The sequence below is a fragment of the Rhinoraja longicauda genome, chromosome 14 (genome assembly GCF_053455715.1).
Source record: "Rhinoraja longicauda isolate Sanriku21f chromosome 14, sRhiLon1.1, whole genome shotgun sequence".
NCBI classification, from domain to species: Eukaryota; Metazoa; Chordata; class Chondrichthyes; order Rajiformes; family Arhynchobatidae; genus Rhinoraja; species Rhinoraja longicauda.
The window spans coordinates 24,611,383-24,630,176 of NC_135966.1; the positions used below are offsets into that span (position 1 = coordinate 24,611,383).

At 42.7% G+C, this 18,794-nt stretch overlaps 1 protein-coding gene across 1 annotated transcript in view; it reads right to left on the reverse strand.

Annotated features, from left to right (window-relative positions):
• Positions 1-1,406: 1,406 nt before the first annotated feature.
• The window catches only part of LOC144600040 (uncharacterized), a 64,378-nt gene continuing 46,990 nt past the window's right edge, over positions 1,407-18,794 (reverse strand). The window contains exons 4-5 of the mRNA XM_078411393.1: positions 5,517-5,584; positions 1,407-4,256 (exon numbers count right to left, since the gene is read on the reverse strand). Of these exons, the coding sequence (XP_078267519.1) occupies positions 4,167-4,256; positions 5,517-5,584 (158 nt within the window). The 3' untranslated portion in view covers positions 1,407-4,166. The remainder of the gene's footprint in view (positions 4,257-5,516; positions 5,585-18,794) is intronic.

Below are 18,794 nucleotides of genomic sequence, written 5' to 3' on the forward strand. Positions count from 1 at the left end.
TGTAAAAACGACCCTGGGCTGAGCCCTGCTCAGCGGGCCCCAACTGTGCAGGCGTGGCAGCCATCTTACGTAAGTACTAGATTAACAGAGCCTCAACTGTGCATGTGCGGTTTTAAAAACTTTAAAATGTGAATAACGTAAAAAATACAACACCGATTTCAATGAAACTTCTTCCATGGCACCACAGGACGACAGTAAGATGGGCCTAAAATTGTCACGCACTCGTGTACCGTTTTGGCTGTAATTCAGGAACAAGCGAGAGTTTTAGTATATAGATAGTACCTGCCTCAATTACCTCTTCGTTCCTCATACCCACCACCCTGTGTGTGAAATAGTTGCTCTCTCATGCTCCTATTGAATCTCTCATCACCTTAAACCTACGTCCTCTAGTTCTTGATTCCACGACTCTGGGTAAAAAATTCTGCATTTAACTTAGCTATTCCCCTCATGATCTTGTACACCTCTAAGATCACCCCTTGTATTCCTGTGGTCCAAGGAATAAAGTCCTAGACTGCCCAACCTCTTCATATAACTTAGGCTCTCAAGTCCTGACAATATTCTCAAATCTTCTCTACACTATTTCCAGCTTAACATTATTCCCCAAGCAAGGTGACCAAAACTGAATTCAATATTGCAAATGTGACCTCACCAACATCCTGTACAACTGTAACATAGCACCAACTTCTACACTCAATATTTACCGGACAGTTTTCTGAAAGCCTTCTTGACCACCCTATTTACTTTGTGCCACTACTTTCAAGGAACTATGTACCTGCATTCCTAGATCCCTCTGCTCTACAACCCACCCAGGGCCGTCATTGTGAAAGTTCTGCCCTGGTTTGACTTCCAAAAATGCAACACCTCATACTTATCTGGAAAAAACTCCATTAACCATTCTTAGGCCCACTTGCCCAACTGATTAAGATTCTGCTGCTGTTTTTGGTAACCATGTTCGCTATCTATACTACACCACCCACTTTAGTGTCATCTGCAAACTTACTAATTGTGCCTTCCATATTCCCATCTAATGTATAAATATTTGGCTTTTATTTTTTGTGATTGAACACTGTTAATCGGATCAGAAAAAGTTGGACTAAGGACTTTGGGGGCTTTTTTTGCACCTGCATTGTGGTTAATCATTTATTGAAATGTTGTTTATTATATATTATCTGTGTATTGTGTTTACATGTCTGTCGTGCTGCTGCAAGTAAGAATTTTATTGCTCAGTTGTTAGTATATATGACAATTATAAATTTCTGACTCTTGAGAAGGAATCGGAAGGAACTGAAATATTGAGATATACAAAAGCACTACAGCCCATAACTGTTATGTGCCATATCTACTCGTTGCAAATAACAAAAACAAGATTTACTGAACATTAGTTAACACTGATTTTATTTTGTTATGCAAAATGTTTGACAATGAAACAGTATCCAGTAAAAATGCATTCAATCAAAAATCCACAGAATACAATCAGCACATCCTTTAAAGATATAAAATCAAACACAGATATTGTATGTGCATAATAGCTATTATTTTAATGGATAATGCATGTTTTGACTATATTCTGTGGCACTAAATTACAAAACTAAATTCAGAAAATAACTTTTGGCAAACAAGTTCTGTAGTCAGAGCATTCAAAAGCAGCTACAAGTTAAGGGATTTTCTTTATGGTGTTTATAAGTAACTTACTTTATGAAGACTGTTACTATATGTTTATGCTGCTTTCCTTCGCTAAGAAATTGCAGGATCAGCTCTAGATGTTCAAAAACATTCTGCCATTATTTACCAGCATCTATCTACAACCTTTAGTTACAATTCTGCCAACATTGCATTTATGCAGAATTAGTAAATGCAGATTTCTTGATTTTTTTTCCTTTAGATAAAATGCAAGGTCTGTTAAGATTTCACTCAAGAGAGATCTTTAAAGAAAACCTGCACCCAGATGTCTTTAATCAATTGAATCAGAAAATTGGTCAGTGATGGAACCTAATATAAATAGAAATGCAAATCGGTCAACTCTCACCATGTCATTTTATAAAGTACTTGAGTACATTGTTAACTATTTTGTATCTTTGAACACATCGGAAAACTTCACTACTACTTAATGTTAGCACAGCCCCAATGTGTAAATAAATAACAGCTGGCAATATTACAGTAAAATTCTGATACTGTTAAATAGAAATTTACCCTAACCAGACAGGCTCTCTGTTCAATCCAGACATGTTGCTGAATCATCTGACCTCAGAGTGAGGTGGCAGTATAGATTATCCAATTGGATTCAGCACATTATATGTATAGATTTGTGAGGGACGGGACAGGGGGAGGTGGAGGGAGAGAAGTCATCTTGCTACTTATTGACAGAAACGGGAAAGTGCATGTGTGTGGATGTTAGGTTAGGGCACCAATGGATTCAGCTGCAAAGTCCTTTATGGTCAAAAAGTCCAATGACATAATCAAGAGTGGTAAAGTTCTCCATGAACAAGTGAGAAGTGATAGGTTGTCAGGACTTGAGGAAATGTATGAAAAGTGAAATACCAGCATGAGTCGGGGATACCACTCCCCTCCCCCACCCCCCCACATAGTTTCCCACAACAGCAATAACATGCATTTATTTGTATAAAGTATGTACGAAAAAAATTAAAAATAAAAAGGCACTAAGAAATTGTCACTGAATATGGTTCAATGAAAAAGAAAACTTTTATAACTTGAACCATACATAGTTACTAGTTTATATGCGCATGAAAATGGTCCTTAGGCATGAAGCTATAAGCCTACATTTTCTTTCTTAACAGAAGATGAATAAGCACCATTAAAAGAATATTAATGAATACAAGTATGGGCACTTGTTTCACAACAATTACATACTATGTCAGGTTAACAAATTACAATAACCCAAAAGTTTGACTTAAGTACGAAGATGTTGTACATCAATGGGTTTTAATTACGTGCCAAATAATTTAAGCAGTTTACCATTTTGCTCCAATCTTTTTATTGACTCACCAAGCCAAACTCACAATGTGGCTTCTTTGCCAAATTTTGTATAATGGGCATGGGTTTCAGGTACCCGGCTTATGCAATTGCCAAGTCTTCTCATATATTTAATGCCAATGCATTATAAAGATAGGATGTTGTCTTACTTCCAAGTCCAATTTGGGTTCATGGCTTAATTAAGTATAGGTACAATAAAACTTAACATATGCAACACTACATTATCAAGTATATTTATCCATATGCTAGTCAGCCACTGAACACAGTATAAAAATATATTACTCAAATAGAACCTAGATGAAATTGACAAATGGCATAACACACCTAAAAATACTAATACAAAGTAAATATTTCTGTTCTACATTTTAGAACCAGCAAATGACTAAAGGATTAAAATAGGTTTTTAATAATTCACTCTTTCTTTAGTACTTTTAGAAGTATAAAAATGGATAAAATACATGACGCTGCAGCATGTAAGATTTTGCAGGAAGTGTGAAATATTCAAATCAATCACAAAAAACTAGAATTACAGATGGCCTTTGTACAACTGAGAACACCTGTAAAGCACTAAGAATTGAGACATTCTTTAGATTTTTAAAAACTATATTTGAAGCATTGTGGTTCAACTGTTAAGTGAAAATATCTGATAATTAACAATTAATGTTGCAGTTAAATTCTTGGACTGTAGAATTATTACAAACACCCATACCATGAAGCCCAATCAATCTACTTATAAATATAACTAATTGTGCCACGCAATTTAAACAAGTTTTTGTTTTTGCTGGCACTAATAAATAAAAATCAGATTTTGCCAGAACCTCATCTCCGAAAGAAAAGTTATTAGTTGACAAAGATTTTATAAATTGCGGTACATATTCTACTTTAAATGTGAGTAACCTTTCTGAACAGGTAATTTGTTCTGGACCCACCAAACAATCACAAATACTGTATACAGCAAAGTGAATTCAGTTTTCTTTTCCATTCAGTGATAGGTATCACACTATTTAGAATTGCCTCATTTACAGATTCTCTAAGAAACCATAGTAACCCTGAACAATACATGAGTTTCTTTGAGCTGAATAAGCAGTCCCTTTAATGGAAGCTGTTCTTTATGGTGGGGGGGAAAATAAACCAAATTTTCATTTAAAACAACCATGGTTTCTTCTAATGTATCCCTATGTGTTACAATCCTTTACATTTCTGCTGAGCTCTTGATCTGTATTCGGATCCTCTGGACTTACATCTGTTTCATTACGCCTCGTGAGCTGGAAAAAAATAAGAATCTGTAAATGTTCCAGTGGTATTTTTAACAGTCGCAACTTGCAATTTCCCAATCTATGTTTTAAAATATGGTAGCAACTGTATCAATTTTAGAAGGCATAATCTCAGATCATACAGCAGATGTTGTTTCTTAGCCCACCTTGAGCAATGAGCCTGTTTCACAAAACAGCACCTCAGACTTTGATCAAATCCACTCATTACAATTCAAAGCCCGAGTTAATGGACAAAAAGAGAAACGAGAGAGATTCTTTGTACTCCACAGAATATGCCCAATGGCAGAATTTTAGTTTTTTCTCAAATGAGAAATAGGCATTGAACATGGTCAAGATATTCATTGTGGAGTGAAACTTTTATCAAGCTATGCATATGAAAATTAAAGCGCAAGGGGGCCACAGCAGCCCATGCAGTTGAGACAGAGGTTCACATGCACCTCCTCTACTGCATTTGGTGCTCCATCTGCGGCCTTCTTTACATCAGCGAGACTCAAGTATAGGCTAGGCGACTGTTTCAACACTTCCATCAAGGCCTGCTGAATCTCCCAGTTGCTAATCATTTTAACTCCCCTTCCCATACTTTCTACCCGGGACCTCCTCCATTGCCAGAGTGAGGCCACATGCAAACTGGGGGAACAGCACCTCATATTTCACTTGAGTACTTTACAACACAAAAGGCAGGAACATTGAATTCTCCAATTTTAGGAAACAATACCCCCCCTTCTCTTTCCTGTCTCCTTCCACCTGTAACTTTCCCTCTGGCTTTGTCTCACTCCTTACCCGACACCCTTTTTTGTCTCATTTAGTCCACTTTTTATCTTAAGCCTTTAATCAGCCATCTGTCAATCCACCTACCATTTGCCAGGCTTTGCCCCTCCCCACCTCCTTTCCAGCTTACTCCCCTCTACCACAATCGATCTGAAGATGGGTCCCAAACAAAATCATCGTTTACCCACATTCTTTAGATATGCTGTCTGATCCACTGAGTTATGTTCTATGTGACAATATCCATATTGAATCCTACCACTCAAATAAGCTTCCGGTTGTGAAATATACAATTCCTGCATCAGACATTCATATAATGACGTTATTTCCGCTTAACTCTTTTTTACGCAGGGAATTAGGTTTTTGAGGTGTGCCTGTCATTTTAATAACACTGTTCCTTCAGAAAATGTCACTCCAGAGTGCTGCATGCCATTTTAGGGTCAAGATCACAGTAAGCAGAATATTTTCAAAAATCTTTTTACTTACAATTTGTTCTTCATGTAGAGATTTGGCATCTATGGAGGTTGTGGTAATACGAGAATTTCTGCAGCAATCTGAATTGAAAGAAAACAGAGGTAAGTTTAATGTACTCCACTATTCCCTCATTCCAAGCATTTGCTTTTCTGCAGATACCAATATCTGCTGATGTTCCCTTCCCCAAGACTAATACAGCAAAAAAAAGATTCATATCAGAAACTACACAATAAGTAACAACAGATTGAGAATTGAATACACCGTTCTTCTGTGGACTTCAAAATGCCCTCTGTACATCAACGCTGTTAAGGGTCGCTATTAATTGCATACTTTCCTCTTACATTCAACCCCCTAAAGTGCAACACCTCACACTTGCTTCGATTAAACTCCACCTGCCATTTCTCCGCTCATTTCTGAAGCTGATCCATTTTCCGCGGCATTTCCCACAGTCCACAAAAATGAATAAAAAACAAAACTTGTCTTCCATTATCTGGCCTCTTAATCCAGGCAGATAGGTGGTATATTAAGGGCGTGTGTCTTTTATTACTACCATTTTGTTCTGGTAAGTTAAACTAGCTTTTTTAGATTAATGAGATCCTTTCACCATCTTGGAATAGTTTGGCCAGTATTTCCCATGCAAACAATACTATAAATAATTATTCGCACTTCTAGAATGATGCATTGAACATAATAGCCAATTCTTATTATATTGCAAATGTGACTATACCTCAAAAATGTCTCAGTGGGAGTAAAGGATTTTAACCCAAGGCAGTGGGCCCCTCTTTCATTGATTGTCTGTACCTGGGCTAATACAACAAATTTGTTATATACTCCTCCTTCCCTCAATAGAATTGTATTTCAATTATCTATAAACTGGCCTGTTGATTTTGGCAAAACAGTCTCATAAGATGACTGACTGGTACAGGAAGAGAACAAGATCACCTCCGATTTAGCAGATTCACAAAGGTTTGCTGCAGTAGGTTTCATCTTGGAGAAAATAAATGTCAAATTTTCCTTCAGAAACAATTCTATATTATAATTTGGAATGCTTGTTATGGAACCTGGTTGATAAGGGATAGTGAGGCTGTGGGCAGGAAAAAGGCAGCAGCATATGCCACACATAGGATACTGGGATAAGTGAATCCCTTGACTATAATGGATGAAGAAGTATACTTAAGGCAATCAAAAGGCCACGAGATATTGCTAGTAGATAAGATAAAGAAGAATCCTAAAAGATTCCGTAATTATATTGAGAGCGAAAGGGTAACTAGTGAGCGAGTCAGTACTTTTCATGTGGTAATCTACAGGTAGAGACACAGGAGATGGGTAAGATCTAAAATGGATACTTCTCATCTGCATTTACTGTGGAAATGACAAAAAAAGCTATTGCATTCAAGGAAGAGAACAGCAATATCCAGAAACACATCTATGTTATGAAGGAGGAATTGGCAGGATTGAAACGTATAAAGGTTGATATATTTGAGGCCTGACTGGGTGCATTCTAGCATGTTGTGGGAAGCATGGAAGGAATTTGCCAAGGTCCCGGCAGAGATTTTTGTACCTTTGTTAGCCGTGGATGAGGTACTAGAACATTAGAGGGTGGCTGATCTTTTACCTTTATTTAGGAGGGCTGCAAGGGAATGAAAGACTAGTGAACCTGGCATTATTGGTTGTTTTAATTTATTTAATTCTTGTTTATTATATGTAAGTATGCGTATTGTATGTACAGGCCTGCTATGCTGCTGTGAGTAAGAATTTCATAGTTCCATTGGTGACCCATAATTAAATCCTCTTGACTCTAAATTTACTGGAAGTGATTCCAAGGAACAGGATTAATTTGCATTTGGAAAGGCGAGGACTGATTAGGAATAAGCAAGTTCGGTATCTCGACTGTGCATGCCCAGGCCATAGGTCACTCGCGCTAAACATTCTCGCCGGCTGAGCTGCTGCGTGTATACAGACCTGCGTTTATCCGTATTTTCCAGTTTTGCTTCTTCAAGGTAAGAAAACACTGCTTTCAACACAGTTAACTAGGTGCATTTATGGTTCATTTGTACAAAACTACGATGATTTTGTTGGTTTTATTGCTTTATGCTTCGGTGAGTGAGCAAGATCGTGACGATGAACATTTTTAAATTGTTTTTTGTTTTGGGGGAGGGGGGGGTGGAGAATGAAATGAAATGTATGATTTCGATAACTATCAATAGACTTCTAAATGAGTTCTGCATGTACATGTGTAAGTAAAGCTGTGTAGTACAAAACTTAGTCTCGAGTCTCTTCTGATTCCCATAACATTGGATAATTTTAATCAGTATTTCACATTCTAATTTTCTGTTATAATCTTGTGATTATATAAATTAGTTCAATATACTTGCACCATTTTCTTTTGCATTGTAACTTTACAGGACCCTATTTGAATTAACATACGATTGTTTTTTGTTATTTATTTTGTTTTAGATGTTACTGGGCAAAGCCATGTGAATTTGTGCAATTTTGGGCTGTGGGAGTAGCACTGTTTTGGCAGAAACAGTTTCCCTTTGCAAAAATCTACAGTTGTGGCCGTCACACACATTCTGCATCCACTTATTCAGGTGATACGTGCTACTCCCACAGCCCAAAATTGCACAAATTCACATGGCTTTGCCCAGTAACATATAAAACAAAATAAATAACAAAGTCAATCATATGGTAATTCAAATAGGGTCCGGTAAGCATGTCCATTACATACCGGTCGGTACAAGTTACAATGCAAAAGAAAATGGTGCAAGTACATTGAACTAATTTATACAATCACAAAATTAATGGTAGAAAATTGGAATGTCAAATACTGATTATAATTATCTAATGTTATGGGAATCAGAAGAGACATGATTAGTCAGGAGACACGTGACTAAGTTTTGTACTACACAAAGTCTATTGATAGTTATAGAAATCATACGTTTCATTTCATTTCACGTGGCTCAACGCGCTGGTTCCCGACGGGGCTGTGGAGCTAATGAACCGGTCACTACATCGTGCTGATAGAACAAAGGTAAGAGCAAGGGCGGTGGGCTCTGCATCAACAATGACTGGTGCACCAACCACTCCGCAATAGAGCGCCACTGTTCCCCAGACCTGGAGTACCTACTGCTCAAATGTAGGCCATTCTATCTGCCGCCGGAGTTTTCGGTGGTCATCATCATGGCCGTATACATTCCCCCACAGGCTAATGCTAACCTAGCGCTAGCACAGCTGCACTCGGCCATCAGCAAGCAGCAGGATGCCCACCCCAACGGTGCCTTCATTGTTGCAGGGGACTTCAATCAGGTCGACCTACGAGCCACGCTCCACAAATTCCATCAGCATGTGCAGTGCCCTACCAGGGGCTCAAACACACTGGATAAGGTGTACACCAACGTAAAGGACGCCTACAGAGCTCTCCACTGCCCACCCCTGCGACAATCCGATCACCTCTCACTGTTTCTACTGCCCGCATACAATCCCCTCATCCGCAAGACCAAACCCACAATAAAGGGTCAAAATATGGCCCGAGGATGCCACCCTACAACTCCAGGACTGCTTTGATCGCACCGACTGGGACCTGTTTGCACAACAGGCCACCTACGGTTCAGAGGTAGACTTGGAGGAATACGCATCCACTGTGCTCTCCTACATCAACTGCTGTGTGGAGAATGTCACGGAGGACAAGGAGATAAAGATGTTCCCAAACCGGAAACCCTGGATGAACAAGGAGGTACAGAACCTGCTGAGGGCACGCAACAATGCCTTTAAATCTGGTGACACTTCAGCATACAGTGTTGCCAGATCAAACCTGAACAAAGGTATTAAAAGGGCCAAAGACACCCACAGGCAACGGGTGGAAGACCACCAGAAGCATGTGGCAGGGTGTCGGGAACATCACTGGCTACAAGAGCAGCCCTGCCTGCCCCCACAGCGATAAGGCACTGACCAACGAGCTTAACACCTTCTTTGCCCGCTTTGAAACTGGCAAAACCACCTTGAGTGGAAGAACCCCAGCCGAGGCGGAGGGACAGGTCTTGCAAATGAGCACAAAGGAGGTACAACGCGCTCTGCAAAGGGTCAACCCACGCAAGGCTGCAGGACCGGATGGAGTTTAAGGAAGTGTACTGAAGGACTGTGCTGTACAGCTGGTTGAGGTATTCACCAGGATCTTTAACCTGTCATTATCTCTGGCTACGGTCCCCAAGTGCCTGAAGTCGGCTATCATAGTTCCGGTGCCGAAAAAAGCAAAGATCTCCAACCTGAATGACTATCGCCCGGTTGCCCTAACGCCAATAGTCATATCATATCATATCATATATATACAGCCGGAAACAGGCCCTTCGGCCCACCAAGTCCGTGCCGCCCAGCGATCCCCGCACATTAACACTATCCTACACACACTAGGGACAATTTTTACATTTACCCAGCCAATTAACCTACATACCTGTACGTCTTTGGAGTGTGGGAGGAAACCGAAGATCTCGGAGAAAACCCACGCAGGTCACGGGGAGAACGTACAAACTCCTTACAGTGCAGCACCCGTAGTCAGGATCGAACCTGAGTCTCCGGCGCTGCATTCGCTGTAAAGCAGCAACTCTACCGCTGCGCTACCGTGCCGCCCTTGAAGTGCTTTGAAAGGCTGGTCCTCTCACACATCAAATCCAGCATCCCTGACTCACTGGACCCACATCAATTTGCATACAGGGCAAATAGATCCACAGAGGACGCCATCTCTCTGGCTCTTCACACTGTCCTGACTCACCTAGAGAGACAGGGCATGTACGTGAGGATGCTATTCATAGACTATAGCTCCGCCTTCAACACGGTCATCCCCACCAAGCTCATCACCAAACTCCACCAGCTAGGCCTCAGCTCGTCATTATGTGACTGGATCCTGGATTTCCTGCTGGAACGACCGCAGGCAGTGAGAATGGGCCCGCACCTGTCCTCCACTATCACCCCGAGTACCGGCACACCACAGGGCTGTGTTCTGAGCCCCATGCTCTACTCCCTCTTCACACACGACTGTGTTCCTGTATTCGACACCAACACCATTGTCAAGTTTGCAGACGACACAACGGTGATCGGGCTTATCACCAACGGGGATGAAACAAACTATAGAGCGGAGGTGCAGAACCTGGCGGACTGGTGCTCGGAGAACAACCTGTCCCTAAATACCATCAAGACCAAGGAGCTGATCATCAACTTCCGTAGGTCACAACGGGGACCCGTAGGTTATCAACGGGGACAGTGTGGAGAGAGTGTCTAGCTTCAAGTTTCTGGGCACTCACATTTCGGAGGACCTAACATGGTCCAATAACACTGCTGCGCTGGTCAAGAAGGCACAGCAAAGACTGTTCTACCTAAGAACACTGAAAAAGTCTGGTCTACCCCAACAGCTGCTGACGACCTTCTACCGCTGCACCATAGAGAGCATCCTAACGCATGGCATCCCTGTGTGGTACCTCAGCTGCACGGAGGCAGAAAGGAAAGCTCTACAGCGGGTAGTCCATAGAGCTCAGAGGGCCATCAGAACACAGCTACCAGACTTGGAGGGCATCTACAACACACGATGCCTCAGAAAAGCCACCAGCATCCACAAAGACTCTTCACACCCCTGCAACAGTCTGTTCGAACTCCTTCCATCGGGCAGACGATACAAGGCCTTCTACACCCGCACCTCCAGACTCAGGAACAGCTTCATCCCCAGGGCCATAGCTGCTATGAACCAGTCCTGCTGAGCCGGATGGTCACAACGCATAGATCAACTTGCACTTTCTAAAACTGTTACAATTGTTCCGTTGGGTTGCTGTGTCTAAATTACTTAAATTATTGCATCGTATGGGAGGCGCATTCCCAATCTCGTTGTACCCCTGGGTACAATGACAATAAAGATATATTGTATTGTATTCTCCCGCCCCTCCAAAACAAAAAACAATAAAAAATGCTTTTTATTCATCACCACGATCTCGCTCACTCACCGAAGCATACAGCATAAAACCAACAAAATCATCGTAGTTTTGTGTAAATTAACCATAAATACACCTAGTTAATAGTTTTGAAAACAGTATTTTCTTACCTCGAAGAAGCCAAACTGGAAAATACGGATGAAACGCAGTTCTGTATACACGCAGCAGCTCAACCGGCAAGAATGTTTAACACCTATGACCTGGGCATGCGCAATCGAGATACCGACCTCGCTTATAGTGGCAGTGGAGGCCACTAGGTTAATTCCCGGAATGGCGGGACTGTCGTATGTTGAAAGGCTGGAGCAATTAGCCTTGTATACACTGGAATTTAGAAGGATGAGGGGGGATCTTATTGAAACATATAAGATAATTAGGGGATTGGACACATTAGAGGCAGGAAACATGTTCCCAATGTTGGGGGAGTCAAGAACAAGGGGCCACAGTTTAAGAATAAGGGGTAGGCCATTTAGAACGGAGATGAGGAAGAACTTTTTCAGTCAGAGAGTGGTGAAGGTGTGGAATTCTCTGCCTCTGACAGGCAGTGAAGGCCAGTTCGTTGGATGCTTTCGAGAGCTGGATAGAGCTCTTAAGGATAGCGGAGTGAGGGGGTATGGGGAGAAGGCAGGAACGGGGTACTGATTGAGAGTGATGAGCCATGATCGCATTGAATGGCGGTGCTGGCTCGAAGGGCTGAATGGCCTACTCCTGCACCTATTGTCTATTGAGATCACATCTCACTTCTGACATTTTTTTAAGGTGATCAAAAGGATTAACGAGCAAGTTGGTGAATATTGTCTGCATGGGCTTTAGCAAGGCCGGCTGGTCCAGAATGTTAGAATACATGGGATCCAAGGCGAGATAACATCTTGGATTCAAAACTGGCTTGGTGGTCAGAAGCAGAGGGTACTCATGGATGATTGCTTTACAGATTGGAGACCTAGTGTGCCACAAGGGTCAGTGCTGTGTCCTCATGGATCATAATATACGTTAATGATTTAGAATGGAATGTAGGTGGTACGATTACTAAGTTTGCACATGACATCTGTAGTGTGGTGGACAATTACGAGGTTTAAGGTCATGACAGAATCTAGATCAACTGGACAACAGAGCAAGGAATGGCTGATGGAATTTAATCAGCCAAGTACAAAGTGATGTATTTTGGGAAGTTAAACCAGGCCAGGACATAAAGCGACTGGCTGGACCCTGGAGAGTGCACTGAACAGTGAGATCTTGGGTACAAGTACATTGTTCCCCAAAACTGGTCACGCAGGTAGAAAAGAGTGATGAAGAAGGCATATGAAATACCTGCCTTTATTGGCCAAGGCAGTGTATAGGAGATGGGATGCAGACCTGGTTGCCTGGCTGTATGAATGATGTAATTAAGCTAGAGAAAGGACAAACAATTCACAGGAATATTGCCTGGACTGGAAGGCTAGAGTTTTATGGAGATTCGATAAGTTGAACTGCAAGGAGGCGGCCGAGTGCTGACCATAAAGAGGTTTGTAAAATTCTGAAGGGCATAGTCTCAATCTGTTTCTCAGGGTAAGAGAATCTAAAACTAAATGGCATTGGTTCAAGTCAAAAGGGGAAAGATTTAAAGTGTATCCCAGGGATAGGATTGTGCAGATAGCAGGGAGTATAATTGAATGATGTGCCAGTGGAGGTAATTGAGGCAGGTACAACTGCAATATTTAAAATACATTTGGATGGTTACATGGATGGGAAAGTCTTAGAGGGATATAGGCCAAAAAGCAGCAAATGGAATTAGCCTAGATGGGCATCTTGGTTGGCATGGACGTGCTACATAATGTGACTATTGCCCTTCACTGTTGCAACTCCATCCAAATGACACATGAGCTGAGATGCCTGGATGGGTAACCGGACCAGTAGCTTTTCCTTGGAAAGGTTGTGTGTAATCATACCGGATCATTGACACCAAATGATCAATTAGCACGAGCAACTTCCAAGAAATTAAGTGCAAAATATTTTTTGATGCTGATGAAAAGTTATACAATTTTAGTGTCAACACTTCATAACTTTACTGAAAGTACAAAAATCAATGAAAATTGTACATCCGAATAGATCTATTTAGAAAATAGAAAAATGACCAGTGTAGGTCCCTACACATTTACATTATGACCACTGTTTTTCTTATTTATGACCTTGAGATAAATGACGTATTATGGTATAAGTTTGTGAATGAAGCAGAATTTGACGACTTAGTAAGTAGTGAACAGGAAAGGAGCAGACTTCAGGAGGGTGTAGAATGACAAAATGAGCAGACACAAAGAATTAATGTAGATAAACACAACCTGCTTGGGAGGCACAATAAGCTAATTGTTGAATGTACAGGAATGGGACCCGAATGATACATTTACTGACTTTGATAATGGCACAGCAGTTTAGTAAGGAAGCTAAGAATTTAGAATACTTGGCTTTGTGACCTGGAGCATTAAATGAAAAAAAGTTGTGCTGAATTTTAACAAATTACTGGTTAGTTCTCCCCTAGAAAATCGTGTGTTAAGGTTCTGAAGGGCTGTCATGGTCTAGGCAAGTGTTGAGATATCTAGCTGAATAATATCAAGGATGAGGTACTTCAGTTATGTGGAAGGATGAAAAATGCTGACATTCTCAGAGCAGTGTTGCCAAAAGGGAGACCAGATAAACATACTCAAAATTAAGAAGACAGTGAGAGGACACTGAGATCGGTACTGGAAATGCTAATATGCTATGACACTTTGAGATCAAGGAGGAGATGTTGGGGCTCTTGGAGAGCATTGTGGATAAATCCTCAGTGTCTGAAGGGATCTTTCACAGATTATTGAGAGGCAAGAGAGATTTCAGGGGCTTTGACAAAGAATTTATGTTCTCTAGCTGCAGGCAAGGTCCTGGAGGAATCAAGGAGCCGATTTTGTTCCTTTGTTTAAGGGAAATAGAGATCTTCAAGGGGTTTATAGGCTGGTGAGCCTCAAGTCATTGGTAGAGACGCTATTGGTGAGAATTCTTTGAGCTTGGAATTACACGTACTTGGAAGAGAATGGGCTAATTAGGGACAGTCAACGTGGCTGGTCATGTCTTATGAACTTGAGTTTTGAGGAGGTGATGGATAAGGGTAGGGCTGTGGATGTCCACATGGATTTTGGTAAGACATTTGATAATGTCTCTCATGATAGGCTGATCCAGAAGATTAAAATGGCATGATCCACGTGGACTTGGGTGATTGGATTCAGAACTGGCTTACTCATAAAAGACAAAAGATTGTGGTGGAAGGGAGTTATTCTGGCTGCAGGTCTGCGACCTGTAGAGATCTGCAAAGATATGCTCTGGGACATGTTTGTGATATATATCCTGGAATGCATTGCCAGAGGTGTTGATGGAGGCAGATGCAGTCAGGACATTTAAGAGCCTTTTAAATAGGTACATGAATATGCAGCAAATCGAGGGATATGGTTCACGTGCTTGCGTTAGTTTAACTTGGCATAATTGTTAGCACAGACGCTGTGGGATGCACTACTTTAAGTTCTTGTGCAAGGAGTTTTCTTTGAACAGTGATGGAGTTTTCTTTGAACAGTGATGGAATTCAGTCCCACAAAAACTTTCATAAAGGCAAGGAGAAAATTGTACACTTGGGTGAAAAGCAAGGGTGCGAGAGGAGGTTGGACAGCACTTTAAGAGTAAGCGTAAGCATAATAGGGTGAAAAGGCTATGGTGTTGTTAGCTATGTGGATTTTATACCACTTAACAATGACCTTGGTATCATGTTGTGCTGATGGATAATCAGAATCCTGACTCATTGTGATTGATCCTTTAGGCTTAAAGCACTTATTTGAAATAAAACATTGTTTCCATGAATATATTTTAGTGAACTAGAAGCAAGTTAAAATGTTCTTCTATCATATTCACACTGCAAAGTAACAGTTATCAATTGTAAAAGGACAATTTGGAATAAATAGATTGAATGCACAACGTCTTCCACCCAGAGTAGGAGAATCAAGAACCAGATTGAAAGGTGAAGAGATTTAATATGAACCCAAGGGGTAACTTTTTCTTTATACACAAAGGGTGGTGGGTATATGGAAGTAGGACTAGTGTAGATGGGCTATGTTAATCAGCAATGGCAAATTGGACCGAAGGGCCCGATTCCACGTTGTATGACAACTCTATCAATATTCTTGCACATTGAATTGAAAACGTACCAAGATATTCAAAAAACACCACTTATACTGATTTGTCTTCTATTAATGTGCCAGTGTCATTCTATAATCAGTGACTGGAGGTCAGTTGAGCGAAGTACCATATTTAAAATAGCAATAGAGCCACCATTATGCTATTTGCCCCCCCCCCCCAATTTTTAAAAATTATACTTTATTTGCTATTTTATGTGCCCACTTGAAGGGTATAAGTCACCTGATAGGACTAATTGCCAAAGAGCAGAGCTTTTTCTTCCTTTTGTACGCCTGTTTCATTGCTCCTTGAAATCTCCAAATGATTGCTCTGCACGAAGCAGCCTCTTTTCATAGAATTGTACAGCACAGAAGACAGTCATTGGCCCATCATGTCCATGCTATAAACTTCACTCTTTAGTCCTTTCCCATAATTTTGCAAATACTTCCTTTTTAGTAGTTATAAAATTATCTTAAAATCACTGAAACTGCATGCACGGTAATTGGTATAATGGTAAAGTTTAAAAAGCCTGGACGTTAATCTGGACACGAGTTCAAACCCTGCCATTTCTTCTGGTGAAGTAAATTTGTTCATTCAAAATTTATTTAATTCGATACAATAGAACTTTATTTATCCTGGTGGGAAATTGATCCCACCAGGCTGACAAATGTGTGGCGGCGCCTAACGGCTGCGGCTCTCTGGCAGTCTGTTTGTCTTTTTTCCTTTTTTTTGTTTGTGTCGGTGTTGGGATGGTTTTTGTTTCTGTTTTTGGCTGTGTATGTGTGGGGTGGCGGGGGGGGGGGGGGGGGGGGGTGGCGGCGGGGGAAACCTTTCTTTTATTAGGTCTCTTCCCCGGGGCGCAGCTCGGCCTTCCATCGCCCGGCGCGGCTCGGCCGCTGGACTTAACATCGACGGCGCGGCTCGGCCGCGGGACCTAACAGTGCCCGGCGCGGCTCGGCCGCGGGGCCTTCCATCGCACGGTACGGCCGCGGGACGGTTCAGCGCTTGGTGCGGCTCGGCCGCGGGGCCTTCCATTGTCCGGTGCGGCTCGGCCGCGGAACGGTTCAGCGCCCGGCGCAGCCGTGGGGCCTTCCATCGCCCGGTGCGGCTCGGCCGCGGGACGTTTCAGTGCCCGGTGCGGCTCGGCCGCGGGACTTAGCAGCGCCCGGCGCAGCCTTCCATCGCCCGGCGCGGCTCGGCCGCGGGACGTTTCAGTGCCTGGTGCGGCTCGGCCGCGGCACTTAGCAGCGCCCGGTGCGGCTCGGCCGGGGGACTTAGCAGCGCCCGGTGCGGCTCGGCCGCGGGGCCTTCCATCGCCCGGCGCGGCTGCTGGACTTAACATCACCGGCGCGGCTCGGCCACGGGACGTTTCAGTGCCCGGTGCGGCTCGGCCGCGGGGCCTTCCATCCCCTTGCGGGGGCTGTGCGTGCCGGTCGCCTCGGCAGGGGTCGAGCTGCCTGTCGGTGGGTGCGGGGGGAAGAGAGTGGAAGTTTTGTTGCCTTCCATCACAGTGAGGGGGTGTTTGGAGTCACTGTGATGGATGTTTGTGTTGGGGTCGTGTGTCATGTGTTCTTTTCTTTTTTTGCTGTGTTTTGTGACTGCTGAAATTTCGTTCGGTATTTATACCGAATGACAATAAAGTTCTGTTATCTGCAAACAGTCATAAAAACACAACATCCATGAAACATGAAATTAAAGTGACAAGTGGAAAGGATTGGGGGTGTGCAAAGATATTTAACCAAATACCCTTTTAAAACTAATTATCTTGCTACCTGTATCCTCGGCCTACCCCACAACAGAAGGGGGAGGAATTGTACAGTTTGATAGCCACAGGATATATAGGATCTATAGTCGGAATACTAACCTTGAAGCCAGTGAATTATCAGCACAACCGTTTCTGGTTCAGTAATGCCTTTTAATGAAGAAAATGTGCCACTTTTACACCAGACAAATCAATGCAGTTGATTTCCAACTTTTGAAATGGTCGAGCAAGGCACTCGATTCAAAGTGAAATTAGGGATTGATAGTAAGTGCTGGCCATATCAACAATGTGCAGATGCAGTGAACAAAAACAATCTGTATTTCATATCTCCATATTTAACCAAATACTCTTAAAACTAATTATCTTACTACCTGTGTCCTCAGTCAATAGTTTTGCCACAGAAAATAAATTCTCACTCCATCAAACCATATGGGCTCTAAAAATCCTTGCTCTGAGTATTCCATCAGCTGACCATGTAAATGAAGTCCTATAAACTTGATGCTATTCCAGTAAATCTGCAGTATCTTTAGGCCGTGGCTAAATTGTGATACTCCAAAATTTGTCAGCTACAGCCTCATCTGCATTTTGTGAAGCTTTAGTGTAGGAAAATAGAAAAATGGGAGCAGGAGTAAGCCATTCAGCCCTTCGAGCCAATACTTCCATTCAATATGATCATGGCTGATCATCAAAATCAGTACCCTGTTCCTGCTTTTTCCCCATATCCCTTGATTCCTTTGGCCCCAAGAGCCAAATCTAACTCTCTCGTAAAACAGCCAGTGAATTGGCCTCCACTGCCTTCTATGGCGGAGAATTCTAGATTCACAACTCTCTGGGTGAATAGGTTTTTCCTCATCTCAGTCCTAAATGGTCTACCCCTTATTCTTAAACTGTGAGGGAGGGGAGGTGGGGGTGGGAGGAGGGGCGGGTGGAGGGGGGTTAGGAGGGGAGGGAGGGGGGAGGAGGGAGAGAGGAGAGGGAGGGGGAAGAAAAGGGAAGGGTGCTGCACCAATGCAGGAGTGGTTTGGGCCCAACTGGTCCACATGGTCTAGTTATAAAATAGATCTGAAAGGAAACTCTAGACAACTCAGTTTTATTACTGCACTAGACTGGGGTGGACCTAGACCCGTTGGGTCCAAATCTCTGCTGGGGCAACCCTCCCCCAACTGACGATCCTGCAGGCCCGGCAACCCTCTCCAACTGACGAAGCCCGTTGCCGGGCGGGGAAATATCCCCCGGGGCTGTGCGGGGAGAGGAGGGAAGGGGAGAGGAGGGAAGGGAAGAGTAGAGGAGGGGAGGGGAGAGGAGGGGAGGGGAGAGGAGGGAAGGGATGGGGAGAGGAGGGAAGGGGAGAGGAGGGAAGGGGAGAGGAGGGAAGGGGAGAGGAGGGAAGGG